This window comes from Nomia melanderi, chromosome 11, assembly GCF_051020985.1.
Source record: "Nomia melanderi isolate GNS246 chromosome 11, iyNomMela1, whole genome shotgun sequence".
NCBI lineage: Eukaryota > Metazoa > Arthropoda > Insecta > Hymenoptera > Halictidae > Nomia > Nomia melanderi.
This window is the reverse complement of record NC_135009.1, coordinates 16,732,808-16,751,703: the sequence shown is the minus strand read 5'-3', so window position 1 is coordinate 16,751,703 and position 18,896 is coordinate 16,732,808. Positions and strand designations below refer to the sequence as shown.

Genomic DNA, 18,896 nt, shown 5'->3' with positions numbered 1-18,896 from the left:
AAGCGAGAAGGAAGGACATGAACGAAAAGAGCTGCTTCTCCTCGGAACAGTGTCTCGCGATCGCGTCGAGGTAACGGTTCTGAGAAGCAGGTGGCAGAGTACCGAGGCGGCGCCGCGTCGCTTCCTCGTCGTTCGCCTCGTCGACGTCGTCTTCCGTTTCACCTTCGCCGGAACCGTAGATCGCCCGGATCGGAACCGTTCCCCGTCGAACAGTTATTCCGATTCCGCCCGCGGTCGTTCGCCGCGGGATCCTAACGGCCCGTAAGGTTTGTACCGCGTGTTTCGAATCCTGCTGCGCCGTCGAACGGAAAATCAGGGGTCGCGAACGTTCTCTCTCCTCTCGCCGCGGATATCGTCCGCGCGGCGTTGCCCCGGGCCGCGCGAGCCGGCGTCAGGCGGTAAACGCTCGGATCGGATCGCATCGGATAGAGTCGGATACTCCGGCTGGATGGGACAGCGGAAAGCCGACTGATTTTCCTCCGCGCAGATTCGATAAATGAGAACTCGGCTGACCTTGCCCGACGATCGCGAATGCATTATTTGTTCGGCGAAGCAGTTGACACGGTGTTAGTCACGTACGCGTTCGCGCGTAGACGAGCGCGTTGGCGAAAACAATTTTTTGCTCGCGTTCGCCGGCAGTTGCCGTCGGTTTGGGCAAACACGGTAAACGAGGATGGGAGAGAAACGGCTTCCGCGGGAGAGCGCGAGACGGTAACGGCGCGGCGGGGTAGACGCGTTAGACAACGAGCCGCGCGGGGCGCGACGGGACGGTGGGGCAGAGAAAGAGAGCGGCGACGGGAACCGTGCGCGAGAGAAAGGCAGAGGACGGACGCGGTCTCGCGGCGGTTCGCCGGGGGGTAAGAAAAACCGAGTTCGAGTGAATCGTCACCGGGCTGGGCGAGCCCCGATTGGTCGGGTGCCCGAGCCTATTCTCCGAAATTCGGCAGGAATTCCGAGAAATCGGCGACGGCGCTACGCTCACCGGCATCCCTTTGCGCGCTCGCCGCTGCCAACGACCGTCCGTCTCGTTTAGTCGTCGCTCCCGAGCGTCGCGTCGCGTCGGGGCAACGCACACGGATACGCAACGAGAAACACTGGGAAAAAGTAAAAAGCCGACCGGGAGACGCATACACGCGCACGCGGAAACGGAGCGAGAGCGAGCGAGAGAGAGAGAGAGAGAGAGAGAGAGAGAGAGAGAGGGACTGAGACCTAACCCAAAGACAGAGACACAGCACAGACAGGGAGAGAGAGCTCGCGCGAGTGTTACGATCGAAATCGGTTTCCGTTCCTCCGCGAGATTCGCGATGCACCGGAACCGTTCCGACGAGCCTCGACTCGCGCACCGACGCGGGTCGGCCGATCGAGCATTTTCCGGAAACACCTTTCGTTCCGATCGCGCGACTCGCCTCGGCTCGCCTCGCTTCTCCTTTCCGCGTCGATCGTTGGTAGCCGGGTACATCCGTTTCCTCTTTGTTTTCGCAGGGAACCGAGTCGAAGCGAATCCAGTCGAGTCGGATAGGGTGACCACCGAGGAGAACCAAGATGAGACCCGACGAGGTGATACAGAACGAGAGGCGGGCGATGGAGACGATGTCCGAGACTTCGGAGGGCACCGCAGCGACCAGCGTGTCCGGGAAATCGGGCGAGGAGCTGCACGACATCGCGGCGGTGCTGGGCATCGGGAACCCGGACGATCTCTACCAGGATCGGTTCCGCGTTGACCGGAGGAAATTGGAGCAGATGCTGATAGGTGAGTAGTCGCAAACGCGCGGAACCCTGCTTCCCCTCCGAGCGGTCGACCTCGCCGCGCGAAACGTCGGATTACGGCGACGATTTAAATAGATTACTTGTTTGTAAACCGAATTAGAGAGGCTACTGTCAAACGGCGCTACGCTGCTCCGCGATTATGTCCGCCGGCGCGGTCTTAACGTTTATTTTGATCGGGACCCGACGCTACGCCGCGCGTATTTACCCGTACGGACCGACTTTCGATCCTCGGGAATTCGGCCGAATCTTGCAGCGGAAAATCTCCGGAACCCGGCGCGAGCGACGCTTCACCCTTTGCCTGGTCGTTTCTCCCTCGATTCCGAGCGACGCGACCACTTTGTCATTGATAATTCATACCGAACAACAGAAAAATCGTAGGCATGTGCCTGTGTTTGCCCTCGAGTATAACAATCGTTCACGGAAGAACAATGTTTACCTCGGATTCGAATGAATCGAGCGATATCCTCGCCGGATATGAGAAGTCGAAAACGCTCGTCGCGAGTCGGACGCGTTGCTAGGAGGCAAGGGGTTAAAATCTAAGAGTCCACTCGACGTCGGCCGTTCCGTTCGACGAGGTCGCGCGGAATTCGGGTTCCGTTATCGCGCGTTGCCGTGCCACGGCTATTTCCTTTCGTCCCCGCGGCGTGCGCGATTCGAACGTTCGAAAATCCGACGCGACGGAAGAGGCGCTCGACTCGGGGACCGAGATGACGGCCCGGTCCATTTTCCCGGGCGACGCGCGGGGACGGCGAGGCTCGTCGCCTAGTCGCGCGTTCCTCCATCGAAGGAATGTATCGAAAAACGGGGTAAAAAAAGGAACGAGAGTTCGTTGTACCCTGACCGTATACTTTTCTTTGTTTACAGGTGATAATGACGTGCCCAAGGCAGCGGACGTGTTTTTTCACAACGTAAGTTGCGGCTTATCGTCTTCTCTCGCTCGTACGGCGTACGCCTAGAATGAAGATCGACCTCCGCTCGCCGCGATTTCGCCGATTCCAGGTGTCCGGCCCGGTCGCGCGTGTCCCGTCGCCGCTCGGATCGAGGCACATATCGCGCCGTACGGATCTCGGGAACGCTATTCGAACGAAATTCGCGGGGAGAGGTCAACGATCGCCGGCGAGTTTGTCGCCGCGAGGACGAACGTTCGGCGCGCGGTAAACCGATTCTCTCGAAATCGCACGGTGCTCGCGCACCGAACTTCGCTCGGTACGTACCGTCGCGACCTTGCGATTATGCCGAGCCGAACCAGACTATTTTCGCGCGTTTCCCCCCTCCGCCGGAACGACCGATAATTCTTCCATACAGAGTCATTCGCGGTCTCGCGGACACGGCCGTTTCACCTATCTCGCGATGAAACTTTTTCCGTTCCCGTCGAGACCGGCCTAGGGTGTTCCGCCGATGCTGGATCCCGGCTCTCGATGCTCCGTTCGATTCGACTCGAACCGAGCCGGCCGGGGACCGATGAGATCGCTTCGAAACGCTGGCGTGGCAGTAGTTCGCGTAACGAATGCAGCGAGCCGTTCGCCGACAAGTTGGAAGGCAACGTTCACGCTTATCCTTATCGTTGACACGTTGCGTAAAAGGGGCCTGGAAATACTCCACTCGATTATTTATAGACCGACTTTACTCGCAACGCTCGAGCCACGTACACTCGATCCCGTTCTCCGCGCCTCCCCGAGCCGAATCGAACCGATCCGATTCGATCGAAGACCGAGCGACGCGAATCCGCTCGTCGCCTTCCGAAACGACCGCGAGCGGCGACGACTCTCCGCTCGGGAGAGAAGCGTTCTCGCGCGGATCGGGGATCGAGGATCGGAGTTCGCGGTCTTCCCGAAATACCCGGCTACACGCGACACGGAATTTTAGCGGGAATCGACTGGACCTCGAGCCCGATTTATCCCCGCGACCGACGTTGCCGCCAACTTTTCCCGATCCACGTCTCTCGGAGGCGATCGGGAAATTCGAAGTACGGTACTTTTCCGCCGCAGCTGCTCGGCGACCGAAACGCGGCGGAATAAATCGAGTCTCGAGGTTCTGTTTAGTGCGTTCGCTTCGTTCGCGATTGCGGCCGCTAGCTAACGTGAATGTGAACGCGATGGTAAATATTTCGGAACGGTTCAAATAGGAATTTTCATTCGATTTTTGGTAACGGCTATCGAGTCCTTTTTTTACGAGTAACAGTATAGACTATTAATGAGATTTTGCAGCTTAATAATTCGACTTATTAAGGAATGTTCACATTAATGAACACCGTATTCGTCAGAATGGCACTCCGTGACGAGAGGGGTGTTCAAGGGACACGCGGCGGAACGACGAAACGGCAGACGTCTCACGCTTTTCGATCCTAAGGACGCACGCCGCATTCGTCGCGGTGTATTCGTCCGATTCGGGACAATCGCGGACTACACCTGTCCAGAGGGAATCGCGAATGGCTCGCAGGTGGCTCGAGAGCTCGCGCGCGGTACAAGGGAACTACCTGTTCGCCCGGCCACGTTGGTCGCTCGCCGGTCACGCAGATCAAGACTTTAATTCGGCCGTTCGCGCCGGTGCACGATGGTCCAGAAGCCTGCCTTTCGTGCAACATTATCTCAGCGTCGCTTGAAGCCTGAAGGCAGCAGTATTTCCGGTCAGCTAGCATTCTTCTCAAAGCTAAATTTCCTATAGACGATCCATTTGCAAATGAACCAAACGGAGCAACGAAACGATCAAAGACTCTCCGTTACGAGTAAAAACTGTACCTTCAATTGAGAACTCCTGACGATGCGACACGGTTGTTTCGAATAATATTGTAAAGCTCGAAGGCGTCGTCGCGAGATATGAACGGAAATTCGCTGAAACGCCGAAAGACGAGGAATTGAGTTTTGGCGACGAAAAACGGGTTTCTGGACCATTGGTTGTCTAGCCGCGGCCCGCGGGTCCTTCGACGCTGCGGCTCGCTCGGTCGCTCCTCGAACCGTCAGTGTCGGAGCGACGGAGAAAGAGGAACGGAAAGAAAAACGGGAAGAGAGAGGGAGAGGTCGGGACGGAGACGGGTCGAGCGATGACGGCGGCGAGTGGGAGGCGGTTCACCGAGCCGTCCCGTTACATTATCCGCTGTTAGTCAGTCAGTCGTGCCAGCGATCCGGACGCGAACGGTAAAAACGAGAGTCGACGCGGCCGTCCGCGGAGCATTCTGCCGACGACAGTGCCGACAGACGGAGAACCGGTCACGCCGCCGCCGCCGCCGCCGCCGCCGCAGACCGCTCGGACTCGATACGTCGCCGTTCCCCGAAAGGGACACGAGTTGCACGCGCCGTGAACGCGACACGCGCGACCCTCCACCGCGATCGAACGGTGTGAAAAGTGTGCGCGAAAGTTGAATCGGTCGGTCGGGCGGCCGCGACCGATCGGGAAAACGGGCAGCGGCGAACCGGGTCGTGACTCGCGAGCTCCGTTCGGCCCGACAGTGTTTCGAGTGAAAGGAGCCTGTCGAAAGGATCTCCGATCGATTCGGCGCGCAAAAAGCCAAAGCGGAACTCTGCGATCGGCGATCGCGCGTATCGTCCGGTGTCGAGCGATCCCGACCGATCGAGCGGAGCAAAACGGGCCGGGATGTCCCGTCGGTCTCGGTAGCCGCGTCGGTGAAAGTAAACCGAGAGAATCCGCGGATCCCGGAGCGATCCGATCGCCATGCGCGCCAGCCTCCCCTCCGTCGAGCAGGATATCGTTCGAGCAACGACCGCGAGCAAACCGTGAACCGATTCCTCGTCGTCCTTCCTCGCCCGCGAACCTCCGCGTCTGGGTAGCCAACGAATCGGACGGGAGATTTCCGGCAGTCGGCAACGATGACCGTGGTAACGTCGAATGGTGGACCGCGGCCGCCGGAGATCGCGAAGGGAATTGCTCGGCCACCGATTCAATGGACCGTTCTCTTGTTGCAGGTTATGGAGGAGACGAACACCTACGTTACGTGGCCGGCTCGACTGAAGATCGGAGCGAAATCGAAGAAAGGTGAGCGAGCTCTCTGTCCCTGACGCCGCCGAGAAAGTTTCCGCGAAGCGAACGTCCACCCGGAAACGACCGACGAACCGATGACGCGTCGTCGGCCGGGCGGCCGTCTGCAAAGTTCGACGACTTTTGCGACCTTGGGAGGACGGATTCGAACTCGAGTCATACCCTGTTATCCGCTCTACGCGGGCAGATCGCTTCCGCCGAACCTCTCGCTCCGCGTCCCACGTCTCTCGCGTTTGTCCTTTCGATCGGCGGCTGTCGATCTATAGATCGCCGCGAGGCGGTCCGCGCGCGGATACCAGATTTCGAAGAAATCGCGTCGCCCGCGGACGCGGGATTAATTAGAGCGCACCCATTAATCGAAAGTGATTACGAAACGACGCGCATGCCTGCTCTGGCGCAGCAGCGCGTGTCGCGGCGGTGAAATAAAACGCGACCGACCGGCTGCGCCCGTAGAACCGGGCAGCGCGCGTCTACTTACGTTACCGCAACGCGATCCTCCGGGAGCCGCGGAACGGCCGGAGTCCCGGAGGCGAGAAACCGCTCGCGCTTTCGACGCCGGTCCCCGTCCCGTCGCGACGCGTTCGTCGCAATGTTGTCCGCGTCCGCCGCCGTGGAAACTTTTCGGTGATTCATCCCTTCCTCGTGACCCGAACAGCTGTTACGGTCCCTCCTCTTCCACTTCCTCTTCCTCCTGCCGCGCCGCGTTCGCCGACCACCGGCCACACGGGGCCGATCGTGCGTGACAACGCTCGTAATCCGATATAAATAGGACCCACCTCCTACCGATTCGCCGCGTTCGTCGTTCTATCCGCCTTTCTCCCGTTGTGTTGGGATCCCGCGAGTTCGCCCACCGTTCCGTTCCGTTCCGTTCCGTTCCGTTCCGTTCCGTTCCGTTCCGTTCCGTTCCGTTCCCTTCCGTTCCCGTCGGTTCCGAAGGACCGTTACTTTCGCGTTTCCGCGGCGACGAGCTAACAAGCGTCGTCGCGCCGGTTGGAACGAGTCGCGCGAACGGGCGTGACATTCGACGATAGAATTATTCCACTTTCGATTCCTTAAAAGGTCGAGCGCGAGCTGAACGGTATCCGTATCTCCTCTCGGCGATCGTGAAATTATGCAACGGTTTTTTCACGATCACTTTTCCCTCGATCGTGTCGCGACCCTCCTCCGTTGCTCCGGTTTTGGCCACCTAGATTCCGGTGTTCTTTCGTCGCGGGGACAGGAATATATCCGCCGATACGCGTGACGCCGATGGGGCCGCGTTACGCCTATCGCTACGGACGATCGGTAAACAAAACAGGCCGGCGCGCGGTATCGGCCGTATCGGAATTCGGCGATAACGCGCGCGCGATGCGAGGTCGAATCTTCCTCGCGAAAAAGAATGTAACTGGTTTTCGGGCGTTCGCAAAGGCTAGGCGAGAATCCTTGAGTTATTACGAGAGCCGGCTCGCGCGATACCAGCGATACGCGCGATACCGGCTTTATCGTCACTTGCATAGGACGCCGCGATACGTCGAACGCGCCGAGATAACTCGGCCGACGCGAAACGCTATATCATCTGCAATAACTTCTCGCGGCCTCCTTTCGCCTTTCGAAAATAGGCGGCGCGTTATCTTTTTCTGCCCTTTCGTTCTCCGCGTCTTCCCGTTTTTCCCTCTGTCCGCTCGACGATCGGAGCGGAGATCTCGGCGACTCTCCGCGAGCGCGGCGGTAGCTTCCGCGCGGAGAAAATGCCGACGCATTCGCCGGGAGTCGGTGGGGGTCGGGCAACGAGCAACTTTCGCGTCAACCAGATCCGCGGAAAGCGGAATCGTTGAACGCGATTACGCAACGCGGCCAATTACTCCGGCGAAAATGGTTTCGCGCTCGTATCGTCGCGCCTCTTTTACTTTGAGAGCCGATCGACGCACGGTGGCCTGGAACCGTGAAAACCTGAACTAAACTCGTGTTTCTCTCACTTTTACATCGGTGTATATCTATCGAACAACCTGTTCCGAGGGATTTCGTGATCGTAGATTCCGATTCTGGCGTCGGTTTCTTAGTAACGCGAGAAACTACCTTCGCGAAACTACCCTTACGGTAGGTCGATCGCTTCGGAATGTGATTTTCGGCGGAAAATATACAAACTTGACCTCTAAACTCAATAATTAGAGTTATCGTTGAAGATACAGGTTTTTCGAAGGTTTCCACGATTCTACTGCGCGTTTCGCGTTATTCGCCCGATCGACGGAGGATCGTGATCTATTCGACCGTTTTCACGCTACCCAGATATATTTAGATCGATTCGCGAGCGTCGATCGTCGGCGAACCTCGGTTCTCCGGAAGAAATCTCCTCGGATTTGTGAAAACGAGTCGAATCGGATCGGAACGAACCGTGCCGTATCGAATCGGATCGTTCGCTGGGAATGCCGCGGAACGCGTCACTGGTCCTTGATCGATCGATTCACCGATGACGAGCGGAGATAGCGTTTCCGTGGACACGCGTCATCGTTCTCTCGCGAATGTCCTATCCGCCGGCTGTTATCTTCGCCGTTGGCCAGCTGGAACCGTGAGACCATTGAAAACCGGGATCGTTTTCTCGGCCGACCACTCGATCCGGCCCCGCCGATAGTTTCTCGCAATAATAATAACTCGCTGCCACGTTGTTGCATAATTTCTTTCGACGGTCTTTTACAGATCCGCATATAAAGGTCGCGGGTCGACCCGATGACGTGCGAGCCGCTAAGGAGAAGATAATGGAAATTTTGGACACGAGGGTAAGAAACGTTCGTTATTTCTCCATACCGCCGGAACGTCGCACAGCGTCGCGAATCGAGCTGCTCGATGGACAAAACTGTTTTCTCCGTGCAGATCTTTCGACGTCTTTTACGTGTAGAAATTACCATCGCCGATCGATCGAATTTTGAAACATATAACTTGCGAATCGAGACGATTGTCTCTTGGCAAACGCTTTCGACGTTGAAAAATTCCGCTCATCGGGCAGCGATGCGCGTAAGAACTCTTGTTTTCGAATCTTCAAGAATGAGACGCCAAAGGTCACCGGACGCGAAACCACGCCTGCACTTTCCTACAGAAAATTCTGTTGCGCCTCAACGTCGGGACTCCGTACCTCCGCAGTCCTATTGCGAGACAATACTTTAGCCCACGTTTGTTTCAAAAATCGAGTCGAAGACTGTTTAAAGTACTCGAAACTTGCAACATACTAAATTATACATCGAACGCTGAAACAATAGAAGGGAACTACGCACTGATCTCTCGCTCTTCGAGCAACTAGATCGTTCGTTCGCAGCTCGGTATTCCAAAGATGAAAATTCCACCGCGAAACGTGGACGTTCGTCGAGAAAGAGTTAAGACGCTCGTATCGTCCGTCGAATTCTCTATTCCGACGCAGTCGGGCCAGTTCAGTGGAACGGTTCCGAAGCCGTTCGAATTTCGCATCGGGGAAAAATAGAATTCGCGAGCGAAATCGCGCGACCAGTGTCACCGCGACGGCTCTTCACCGAAACGTTACGTCATTCGCGGCCGTACGCGATTAGCGGTGACCTCGCCGATCGGATTTTGACTTTCGGCGTGCCGAATTGATCGGCTCGAGCCGCGTACAAACATTTCTCCGGCGTTATCGCGGCGATAATCTGTCGAGCGATAAAAACCGCCGGCCGGGTTGCGTGTGTAGCGAAAGCGAGACTTCTGTGACGGTGTGTCCGTGTAATCGATATCGCGATATTGATTTTTCGTAGCGCGGTATTTTTATGTTGCCGATCGGACGAGGTAAATTTCCATTATACTTCCTGACGCGCGATGCGTCCAGATCGGATCAACGCCGGGCGGCGGGCTGGTTCGAGTGGTTCGCGCGGCTCGCGAGCGCGATCGAACCTGTTGCTTCTCCCTGGAATTGTCTCGGCCGTCGAGGAAACCGTCGAGAAAACCGTCGGCCGCCACCACGTAGGAAGAAGCGGCCATTCTATTTATACGCGCGCGCGCGCGCGCGGAGGATCCCGTCTCGCGAATTCCCAGCCGAGAAAGCGAGACGCGGCGCGCCGTGACGAACCGCGGGCTCGCGCGAACCGTGCATACGAGCAACCCGACGAGCACGCTCGACAGCCGTCCGCTTCGCGCTACACGGCGAGCGAGCGAGCCGCGCGTACCCGGTTACCCGCACCGAGTCGCGCTTCGTATTTCCAGCTCGCGTACCGTTATCTCCGGCGCGACGCAATATCTTCCTATGCTGGCCCACGCAAGCTTCGGACACCTTCCCTTCTGTCCTCTCTCTTTGTCCCGCAGCCTGCCGATCCGGTTGCAAGGGAAACGCAAGCTTGCGCCGGTCGGCGGTCGCTGAACGCGCGATCCACTTCCGCCCCGCTCGTCGGCCCGCGATCGTTCACGACAGTTTCCATTGCAGCAGAGCAACAGGGTCACCATGAAGCTGGACGTCAGTTACACCGATCATTCGCACATCATCGGGAAGGGCGGTCTCACGATCAAGCGCGTGATGGAGGAGACCGGATGTCACATCCACTTTCCGGACAGTAACCGCAGCAATCATCAGGAGAAGAGCAATCAAGTGTCCATCGCTGGCGAGATGGACGGCGTCGAGCGAGCTCGCGCTCGGGTTCGAGTAAGTCGGAGTCTGTTTCTCGAAGCTGTATATCAGAGATTGACGCTGGTCTCACTTCGCTGGTTCGTTTCGCAGAATCTGACGCCGCTGATCTTCTCGTTCGAGTTGCCGATCATGGGGGCGTCGCAGGCCATCCCCGACTCCACCTCGCCGTACGTGGTCAAGATCCAGGAGAAGTACAACGTTCAGGTTATGTTCCGGACGCGGCCGAAGCTGCACGCCACACTGGTCGTGGTGAAGGGCTGCGAGTGGGAGGTGTCGCAGGTCAAAGAGGCGACGGTACTGCTGATCCACTACATGTGCCAGAATTTGGCTGTGAGTAGAACCATACCAGCTCGCGTTCGACGAGCGGGAATCGGCGGACGCCGGTGCGAGCGGTTCTCTGAAACTCGTTTTCCCCCCGCAGAACCAAATACAAGTGCAAATGTCGATGGAGATCTCGCCGCAGCATCACAGCATCGTGCTGGGCAAGCAGAGCAGCAACCTGAAGATGATCATGCAGCGCACCGCCACGCAAATCATGTTCCCGGACGCCGGGGACCCGAACATTCCCAGCCTGAAGAAGAGCAACGTGACGATCACCGGTGGCATTCACAACGTGTACCTGGCGCGGCAGCAGTTGGTGGTAGGTACCGCTAACGAGTCCGTCCCGTTACTCGATTTCGGTATCCCGTTAAACCGACGACGCATCCTGCGGACAGGGCTCCCTGCCGTTGGTCCTGATGTTCGACCTGCCGGAGGACTCCATGTCCTCGGTGGACACGGAGAACATATCGCAGCTGATGCAGTCGCTGGACGTGTTCATCAACGTGAGACACAAGCCGAAGCAGAGCACGCTCTCCGTGATCATCAAGGGGATCGAGCGGAACGCCGGCAACATTTACGAGGCGAGGATGCAGCTGCTGGGGCTGGACGACAGCAGGGTGCACGCGGAGATACCGGCCACGTACCACGTGCCGAACGCCGGGAACATTTTCCAGGGGAACGTCGGGAACGGTACGAACGGTGAGTAGACTCGCGCAGAGCGTACACGGTCCGCTGCCTCTCCATCTCGGCGCGCGCTCGAACGATCGTGTGACGCAGGTGGATCGTGCGGAGCCAACAACAATCTGGTCGGTGGTCTGTCGGACAGCCTGTCGAGTATGTTGACGGTGAACACGCAGAGCTCCCCGTATTGCGTATCGCCCGTGCCCCATTCGCCAAGTCCGATGGGGTTGTCGCCTCATTGGGGATTACCGTCGATATCGTCCATGTTTTCGCCGCTGCAGCTCCATCACCACTCGTACCCATACGCGCACCTCAATCATCTGCTGACCACGCAACACGTGATGCACAACAACACGATCCCTCCGCATTCTCAAGGGTTACAGAACCACGGGTTCAACGGGGTTGGACAGCTGCACGCGAACCTGTCCACGGGATTCCACGGGTTCCACGGGCTGAACAGCAGCTCGTTGTCCGACCGGAAGGAGCGCAGCGGTAAGTCCACGTGAACGAGTCGTCTCATCTTAACACTAGAGGTTTGCACTGTGGTTTCTGTATTACTAAGGCAGTTTCTCTGGAAATATTCTCGGAGCATCCGTTATCCTTTCAATAATTTGAAAGAGCGGAATCGTTGCCATCCGGTAGTTCTACCGTTAAAACGCCTCCGTGTGTATACTCATGCTTACTCGTGCGGTTTTCCAGCATACTCGTCGCTGAGCAGCGTTTCCAGTACGCTGTCGAGTCCAGCGATCAGCCCGCGGAACGTGTCCCCGGTGAATCCAAGCGAAACCAGCAGCAACTTAGGTGAGTCCGATATCCCCGGCGATCGTCGGCCAGCGGCTGACCGTCTGACTCGCGTAGATCTCTCTGGCATGCTGGCCGAGTTGTCGGATCGACGGGCGCCCGGCTGCGAGAAGAAGTCGTTGGAGATGGCCGTGCAGCATAATCTGGGCCCCTTCGATTACGAGCAGAAGAAAATGCTGGCCGCGAAGGCGATGCAGACGAAACCGAACAACAACGAGTACCGAGTCCCCACGTCGGCCTGGTCCGGCTACGGACTCAGTCAATCCATTCCTCCGATAAGCGCGACAGACCTGAGCAAGGTAAACGATCTTCCGGGTATTCGAGTGAGCTCCGGACGATCGGTTCTCTGAATTCGCAGGAATTGACCAACACCGTCGGCGGCAGCAACAGCAACAGCAGCAGCAGCAGCAGCGGCAGTAGCAGCAGTGGCACCAGCAACGCCACCACGACGACCACCAGCGCTGCGACTACCCATCCGTCCGACTTATGGAAAGAGCCAACGACGCCGGTGTTCAGCAGAGAGATTGACTTCGGAATAGTATCCGGCAAAGACTGCGTTGGACAGATCGGCATCAGCTCGAATTACATGGATCACACGCCGACTTCGCGTTTGAACGTGATCACGTCTCACAGATACAACGACCTGTCCAGCATGTTGACCAGTGTCGGCCTGGAGAAATATATTCGTGAGTGAGAAATACCAGCTCCCCTCTCGATCTCGGATCTCTAGCTAATCCTAATCGAACTAATCTTACCCCGTGACACTCGGACGTGTCCCGAACGCTTGCTTCCTCCGTGCCGGACGCGCGGAGAGCTTCTCGCAACGCTATTGCCGCTTCGCCGTATACACACGGTGCTCGTTTCTTTTTGTTCGCCAGGCCTGTTCACGTCGCACGAAGTGGACATGGCTACGTTTCCCACGCTGACGGACAAGGATTTGTGCGAGATCGGTATAAACGCTTGGGGCGCGAGGCGCAAAATAATGCTGTTGATCGCTGGTACGTAATCCGAAAGCCGATAATCGGCCGCGAGAGGACCGCTAGGCGGCCGCGCGTGCGCCTCGTCCCACTCCTGACCGCTGTGTGTTTCTTCCTTCCCCTTTCAGAGATGAGTAAACGGACTAGTCCATTCTGCGGGAGCGCGGCCCCGGGCGCGGAACGCAAAGCGACCGCCTCGACGACCACAACGACAACGACGACCGCCTCGATCGACAAGAGCAACCTGGACGCCAACTGGTAAACGGGAGGGGAAAACGCGAACCGGGTACACACGATCAATCCGTTTCGAGCTGTGCTACTTGAAACCCGTACCGCGATCGCGCGAGCAAACATCGCTTTTCCGAAGGCACGAGAATTGAAGTCGGAACCGGAATCGAAATGGAAATACAAATCGAATCACGCGGGCTTTACCTCCACCGACTCGGCGCGTCGGTGGAACCAAACGGATAATCAGTAAGTTAATTTACGATTCTAGGCACCGGAAGAACAGCTCGATGATACTTTCTTTTGTGATCGGGGACCAGCACCCAACCCTTTTTTTTTTCATTTTTTTTTTTCACTCGGTGTCCCCGATTCACCTCGGTCGGAAGGTGCCTTAGGTTAAGAAGCTCGTTACTACTTTCGTTTCGTTAAATTTTTTTCTACGTTGATAAGTGGTCTTTCTTTGATCGACCGACGGCCCGCGAGGAGCCCGACTCGGCGGCGCTCTGGCAGCGTCGTTTCTCGACTCCTCCTCGCGGCGCCGTGCGTCTCCGCGCGAGAAAAAGAAAGAAACGGCGAGGAAATCGTGGTGTGGTCGAACGACTGGCGTTTAAATAGAAATATCGGCGATGTAACGGGGTGTCGAATCAACGGGACGACGCATCGGAGAAGCGTGGCTTTCAAACCGATACGCGACGGCGAGGAGAGAGAGAGAGAGTGTGTGAGCGAGAGAAGGTGAAGAGGTGGACGAGGAAGAGGAGGAGGAGGAGGAGGATTCCGTATACACCGTATACAGCGAGCGCGTTCAGCGATCTTTCATCCTAGCCAAGTTAAAATATTTAATCTCGACTAAGCTCGAAACAAGGCGGTCGGTCGCGGGCGCGTTACGGCCGCTTTTTCGAGTTTTACAAACTAACAAAGTATTTATTATTCACTCGCGAGGGACGCTGAACGCGCCGCCGATCCAACCGGGCCGCGAGAACCGTTTCTTCCGCGAAACGAACGAACGAACGGAAGAGTCGCGCGTTCCGATACGATCTCTCCTCGATTTTTTTACACGCACGCACGAGAACCAGCTAATACACAGTTATTAAACGAGGTTAACACAGTTTCGTTCCGGTGTATACCGTACCCGATTCGGATGTACGCGTTCTTGATTCGTTCACGCGCGGCAAGGGACTTTTTTACGATGCTAAAGATATCAACTCGCTCGGTTATAAGTTATAAGTTATTTTAAATCGTTCAAATTTTTTTTTCGAATTTTTTTTTTCTGCGTCGCACTAATGAAACAGAAGCGTTAGGCAACGAGCTCACGCTCAGCCGACCAGCTAATCGACAGCATTCAGGGAACAGACGTATTCCGTAAACGCGACTCAGACGTTCGTTGTTCCGTGTCGTATATGCCGGGAATAACAACCGCGAGTTTGTTCCGCACGGGTATACCGGACGGGGCACGATCAAAGTCGGAGAAAACGTCGTGGCCGAGCTTACCGAAAGTGCCTAGCGAACTATTTTACCGCTGAAAGTTCTTGACTAAGTCTTTTGTGAAGTCTTTTTAAGCATAAATTATTCTTCTTGGCGAAGCACGGTCGCGTGCTCGATAAACGATTATAATCGAGAGATTGGGAAGATTCGAGGAAAGAGAATGCTATGTGTTTTCTACGCGTGTGTCTTCGTAACGGAGGCTGTTCGATCGTCCCTGTTCCCTCGTGTTTCGTTCAACGGTGATCGTATCGTGATAAATATCGTAGTGTATCGTAAGGGGAGGCGCTCGTTTTCGAACGTTTCCCGCGGAGTCGCGTTCGATCGTCGCGACGGTCGAACGGGGCGCGGAGTGTCTCATTCGCTTCGCTTTCGTTAGCGAGAAACGATCGTTTTTTGTTTTCCGGCGATAGCGATGGAACGTCGCAGAGCGTTAAATTGCAATGTCGATCGCTGTTTCCAACGGGTGATCCCGATCGATCGTCGGCGAGAACCGTTTTCGTCGCGCGACCGATCGATCGGGTCGGATTCCCGAGTTTTTTTTTCTTCTAGATAAATAGATGTATCGCTGTTCTTCGATGTTCCTATCTAATATTATATACGTGTACGGATATGTTAATTTTGCACGAATTAGCGAATAAAGTAGCTGCCACGAAAATTGAAATCGCACAAAACAAACAAACAAACAAAAAAAAAGGAAGGAAAAACACGCAAGGAGAAAAGGAAGGTGAAAAATATGAAGAGCAAGGGAAATTAAACGATAATATATTGACGGACGCGACAACGAAGATTTTAATGTCTAGCGGCGTTCGGAGGTCACGGTGCGATTCGAGGCGACGGCTGATTCTGTTTTCAATTTTTCGTATCGACGCCTCTTCCCGTTTTTCCTCCTGGTCACCGACAAACGATCTATAACGCCGATTCGATGGTCGCCGAAACGAAAACAAGTGAAAAACCCGTGAACGAGGCGCGAGGAGGAAAGACGGGCGGAGAGGGAAAGACGTGCACGATGCCGGAAATGGAATCGAGACGATACGATCGTTCGCGATTCCTTTCGAGAATTGTACCGTGTGTGCCGGGTTCGCTCCGAGCCGTTAGATATTTTATCCCGCGTTTACATCGCTGATACGTACTCGAGTTTCTTTCGACGTAAAACGGTGGTAAGGCGCGTGCACTCGATGATTTATATATATATATATATACATATATCCATGTGATCGAACAAGCTTTCTCTTTGCTAGTGCCTGTAAGCGTCGGGAGACGGTCTTACCGCGACTAATAATGAATTTAGTATTAAAACGGCGGGATACGGTAGCGTTAATTGTCTCAGGTAACCGTTCCGGATCGAAACGACCCACGTTTCACGAGTACCGCGGAAAGAACGAGAGTTTAAACGATCGCTGTGTTCTAATCGCTCCGCGCGGTGTGTATATATATATATATATATATATATATATATATATATATATATATATATACGTTGATGATAACGGTGATAGAATAGAAGAAGATACATTCCAGCGTCGGGAATTGAAACGGGTTACGCATTGAACCGATTGAACAGTATAAAAACCGACCGATTCGGAGGTACATATATATATATATATATATATATACTTTGGCCAAGTGGTACATGGTACGGTGAAACGCGTTTCCAGTGTTTCACGGCAGGTGACGTTCAGTCGGTCGAATCGGGGGACGTTCCCGGCCATCGGACGGTTCAACGAATTAACGAGCAATGCGTATCGTCGCGTATCGCGTTCAATGTACGAGAACGGAAATCGTTTTACGATAACGCGGCTTGATATTTTTGTACAGTGATCTATTCATTTCGATAAGCGACGGATATTATACATCCCGGTCATCCGAATTAATTGCCGGCTGTTTCGAAAGGGACGTCGAGGAAAATTGAAATGTTGTATCCAAGCGAATAAAGAAAATTTTGTATTGCTATTTTTTAATAAAAAACAGAAAAACAAGTATCTCTGGCGTTTGCGTGTCCGCGGTAACCAACGATACAATATAATACGGTATAATACAATAGAAAACAATAGAAAACAATAGAAAACTCGAGCCAACCGATTCCCGGATACAATATTCATTCAGCGTGGATCGTCTCGGATCTCGCCTCATAAGTTTTCGCGTCCTGACGTCGAAGCTGTGCGCCGCACTCGACGCACTGGAATTGCTCGGTGGCGGCGAAATGGGCCGTCAGGCAGTAATAACAAAAGAGATGCTCGCAGCCGGCGTGCATCGGCATGATCGGTGTCTCGTTGCAGTAAGCGCATCTGCTGGCAGCGTCCATCCTCGGCGACGAGTGGAGCACGCTGGTCCGACTGCCTCGCGACACCAGCCTCTTCACCGCGTGTTTCCAATAGTGCAAGTTAATCATAGGCAAACCGATGGTGAACAGTTCCATGAGTCCGTGCCACAAGAGCTCTCTGGTCATGTAAGAGTAGCCAATATTCCTGGGCTTGTGGGTAGTCGTCGAACGACTCCTGATGCCCAGCAGGAACTCCACCACGCGCGGCTGCGTTCCTCGGTTCAGGAAGACCAACAAATTGATGAACTCGAGCAGCTTCGCGGCGCTGGCGATGCGGTCCAAGCAGCCGCGCAGCCGGCCGTTGCCGCCGGTGTCGTCGAGCCTGTCTCGCGCGTACGCTGGAACAACGGTCAGAATCAGGTAGAGGACGGACTTCGCTCGGTTCAGGTTCTCGTAGTGCAGGTTGAGCAACTGCTGGCCGAAGGTCGACTTCCCGCGGCGCAGCGAGAAGTACCAGACGAAGAACTTCAGCAGCGCGTCGATCTCCGGCTGCCACCGGTCGATACCGTCCACCGGTTGATGCTCCGTGATTCGTTTCACCTGGTTCCGCAGCACCTTGTAGATCTCCTCGTCCAACTGCGTCGCGTCGATCTGGTTGATCCGCGACACGTACACGGATGGTGGCATTGTTTGATTGAATGTCAACGCTCGCGAAGTTCTTTCATCTGTCACTGGACGTGGACGAAGTTGGCGTCTCGCGCATAGCGCGCGCTTATGTCCGTGCCTGTTTCTTCAGATATCGGGAACGGTTGCCGTGAGTTGACGGAAGACTGAAAATGGAAGTTGAGGTTAGGGTTGCTGAGGATGGCATTGCGGTTGCGAAGCAACGATCGCGCCACTGTCGGCTGAACGCGGAAAGATATCAGTGGATACTGACCTGGGAGTAGCACGGACGTTTATGGGAATTTTGGTTTGAGCTTCGGGGGTCTTGACACCCCTGTACCATTTTGGTGTCGCGCTCGATGTTACCGATGATAGATTTCAGGTTTGTAGTGGGAATCGAGTTGGATGTGTTTCGTCTCTGATATGTTTATACAAAGTTGACCGCCATGAAAATTTAGAGCGTTTCGTGTGACATTTATGGTATCAACAAAGGCAAATGGTACTAGATTTCGTTAACCCCTTAACCTACAATGTCAGACTCGAATTTGAGGACCCAAGTGTTATTTACATTTTTTAAATATAAATTAAGTATTACTTTTCTACTATCAATCGTGAATCTTTAGAATAAACCGTAGATTAAGCATGAAATTTTGTTCCTCTGCTAATGAATAATAAACGACGAAGTAGTATCGCTAATTGCGAAATAAATAAGGCAAGGGGTTAACAGTTTGGTACCATAGTCCTTAAGTTATACTATTATTCAGCTGCTCGCGTCGCTAAGCATTTTAATTCAATATAAATGAACAGGAATAGTATTTACCGAATATGTTATCAAACATACGAGCTTCCATCACCTCGACGAATTCGTCTAAACCTAACTCTCCAGACAACGTAACTTTTCAAACCGATAACACTGTAAACATCAAATTCGCAAACGGACTTTCCACGTTGCAGTGTTCCATAGTTCATTAGTCGACCGTTGGATTCGCGTAGAGTCCGCTAATGCATCGGTAGCTCCGTTACGGTGTCGGTATTTCAGAACAGTAGCCATAAAAACACATTGTACTCGCAATCTGTACCCGCTCGAAGTCTGTGACGGCCACGAGCGTCACCGAGGATATCCGAGCGA

The 18,896-nt window shown here is 54.8% G+C and overlaps 2 protein-coding genes across 6 annotated transcripts; one reads left to right on the top strand and one right to left on the bottom strand.

Moving 5' to 3' along the window:
• The first annotated feature begins 39 nt into the window (after positions 1-39).
• BicC (protein bicaudal C) lies at positions 40-15,576 on the top strand. Of its 4 annotated transcripts, none has more exons than XM_031993768.2 (15): positions 40-266; positions 1,483-1,750; positions 2,632-2,675; positions 5,688-5,757; positions 8,434-8,513; positions 10,157-10,372; positions 10,448-10,687; positions 10,779-10,997; positions 11,074-11,377; positions 11,456-11,851; positions 12,059-12,160; positions 12,218-12,459; positions 12,519-12,846; positions 13,039-13,158; positions 13,266-15,576. In XM_031993768.2, exons 2-15 carry the CDS (start codon positions 1,543-1,545, stop codon positions 13,397-13,399), a joined length of 2,703 nt encoding a protein of 900 aa, XP_031849628.1. In that variant the 5' UTR covers positions 40-266; positions 1,483-1,542; the 3' UTR covers positions 13,400-15,576. The 4 variants fall into 4 exon arrangements, with proteins under 4 accessions (XP_031849628.1, XP_031849629.1, XP_031849627.1 ...); XM_031993767.2 differs by lacking the exon at positions 40-266 and adding an exon at positions 515-1,104; XM_031993769.2 differs by lacking the exons at positions 40-266; positions 13,039-13,158 and adding an exon at positions 510-1,104.
• Positions 15,129-18,865, bottom strand: Pex2 (peroxisomal biogenesis factor 2). 2 transcript variants are annotated; one of them, XM_031993010.2, is made up of 3 exons: positions 18,588-18,865; positions 18,042-18,185; positions 15,129-17,934 (listed from the first exon to the last, which is right to left on the bottom strand). In XM_031993010.2, exon 3 carries the CDS (start codon positions 17,789-17,791, stop codon positions 16,940-16,942), a length of 852 nt encoding a protein of 283 aa, XP_031848870.2. In that variant the 5' UTR covers positions 17,792-17,934; positions 18,042-18,185; positions 18,588-18,865; the 3' UTR covers positions 15,129-16,939. The 2 variants fall into 2 exon arrangements, with proteins under 2 accessions (XP_031848870.2, XP_031848871.2); XM_031993011.2 differs by lacking the exon at positions 18,042-18,185.
• Between the last annotated feature and the right edge of the window lie 31 nt (positions 18,866-18,896).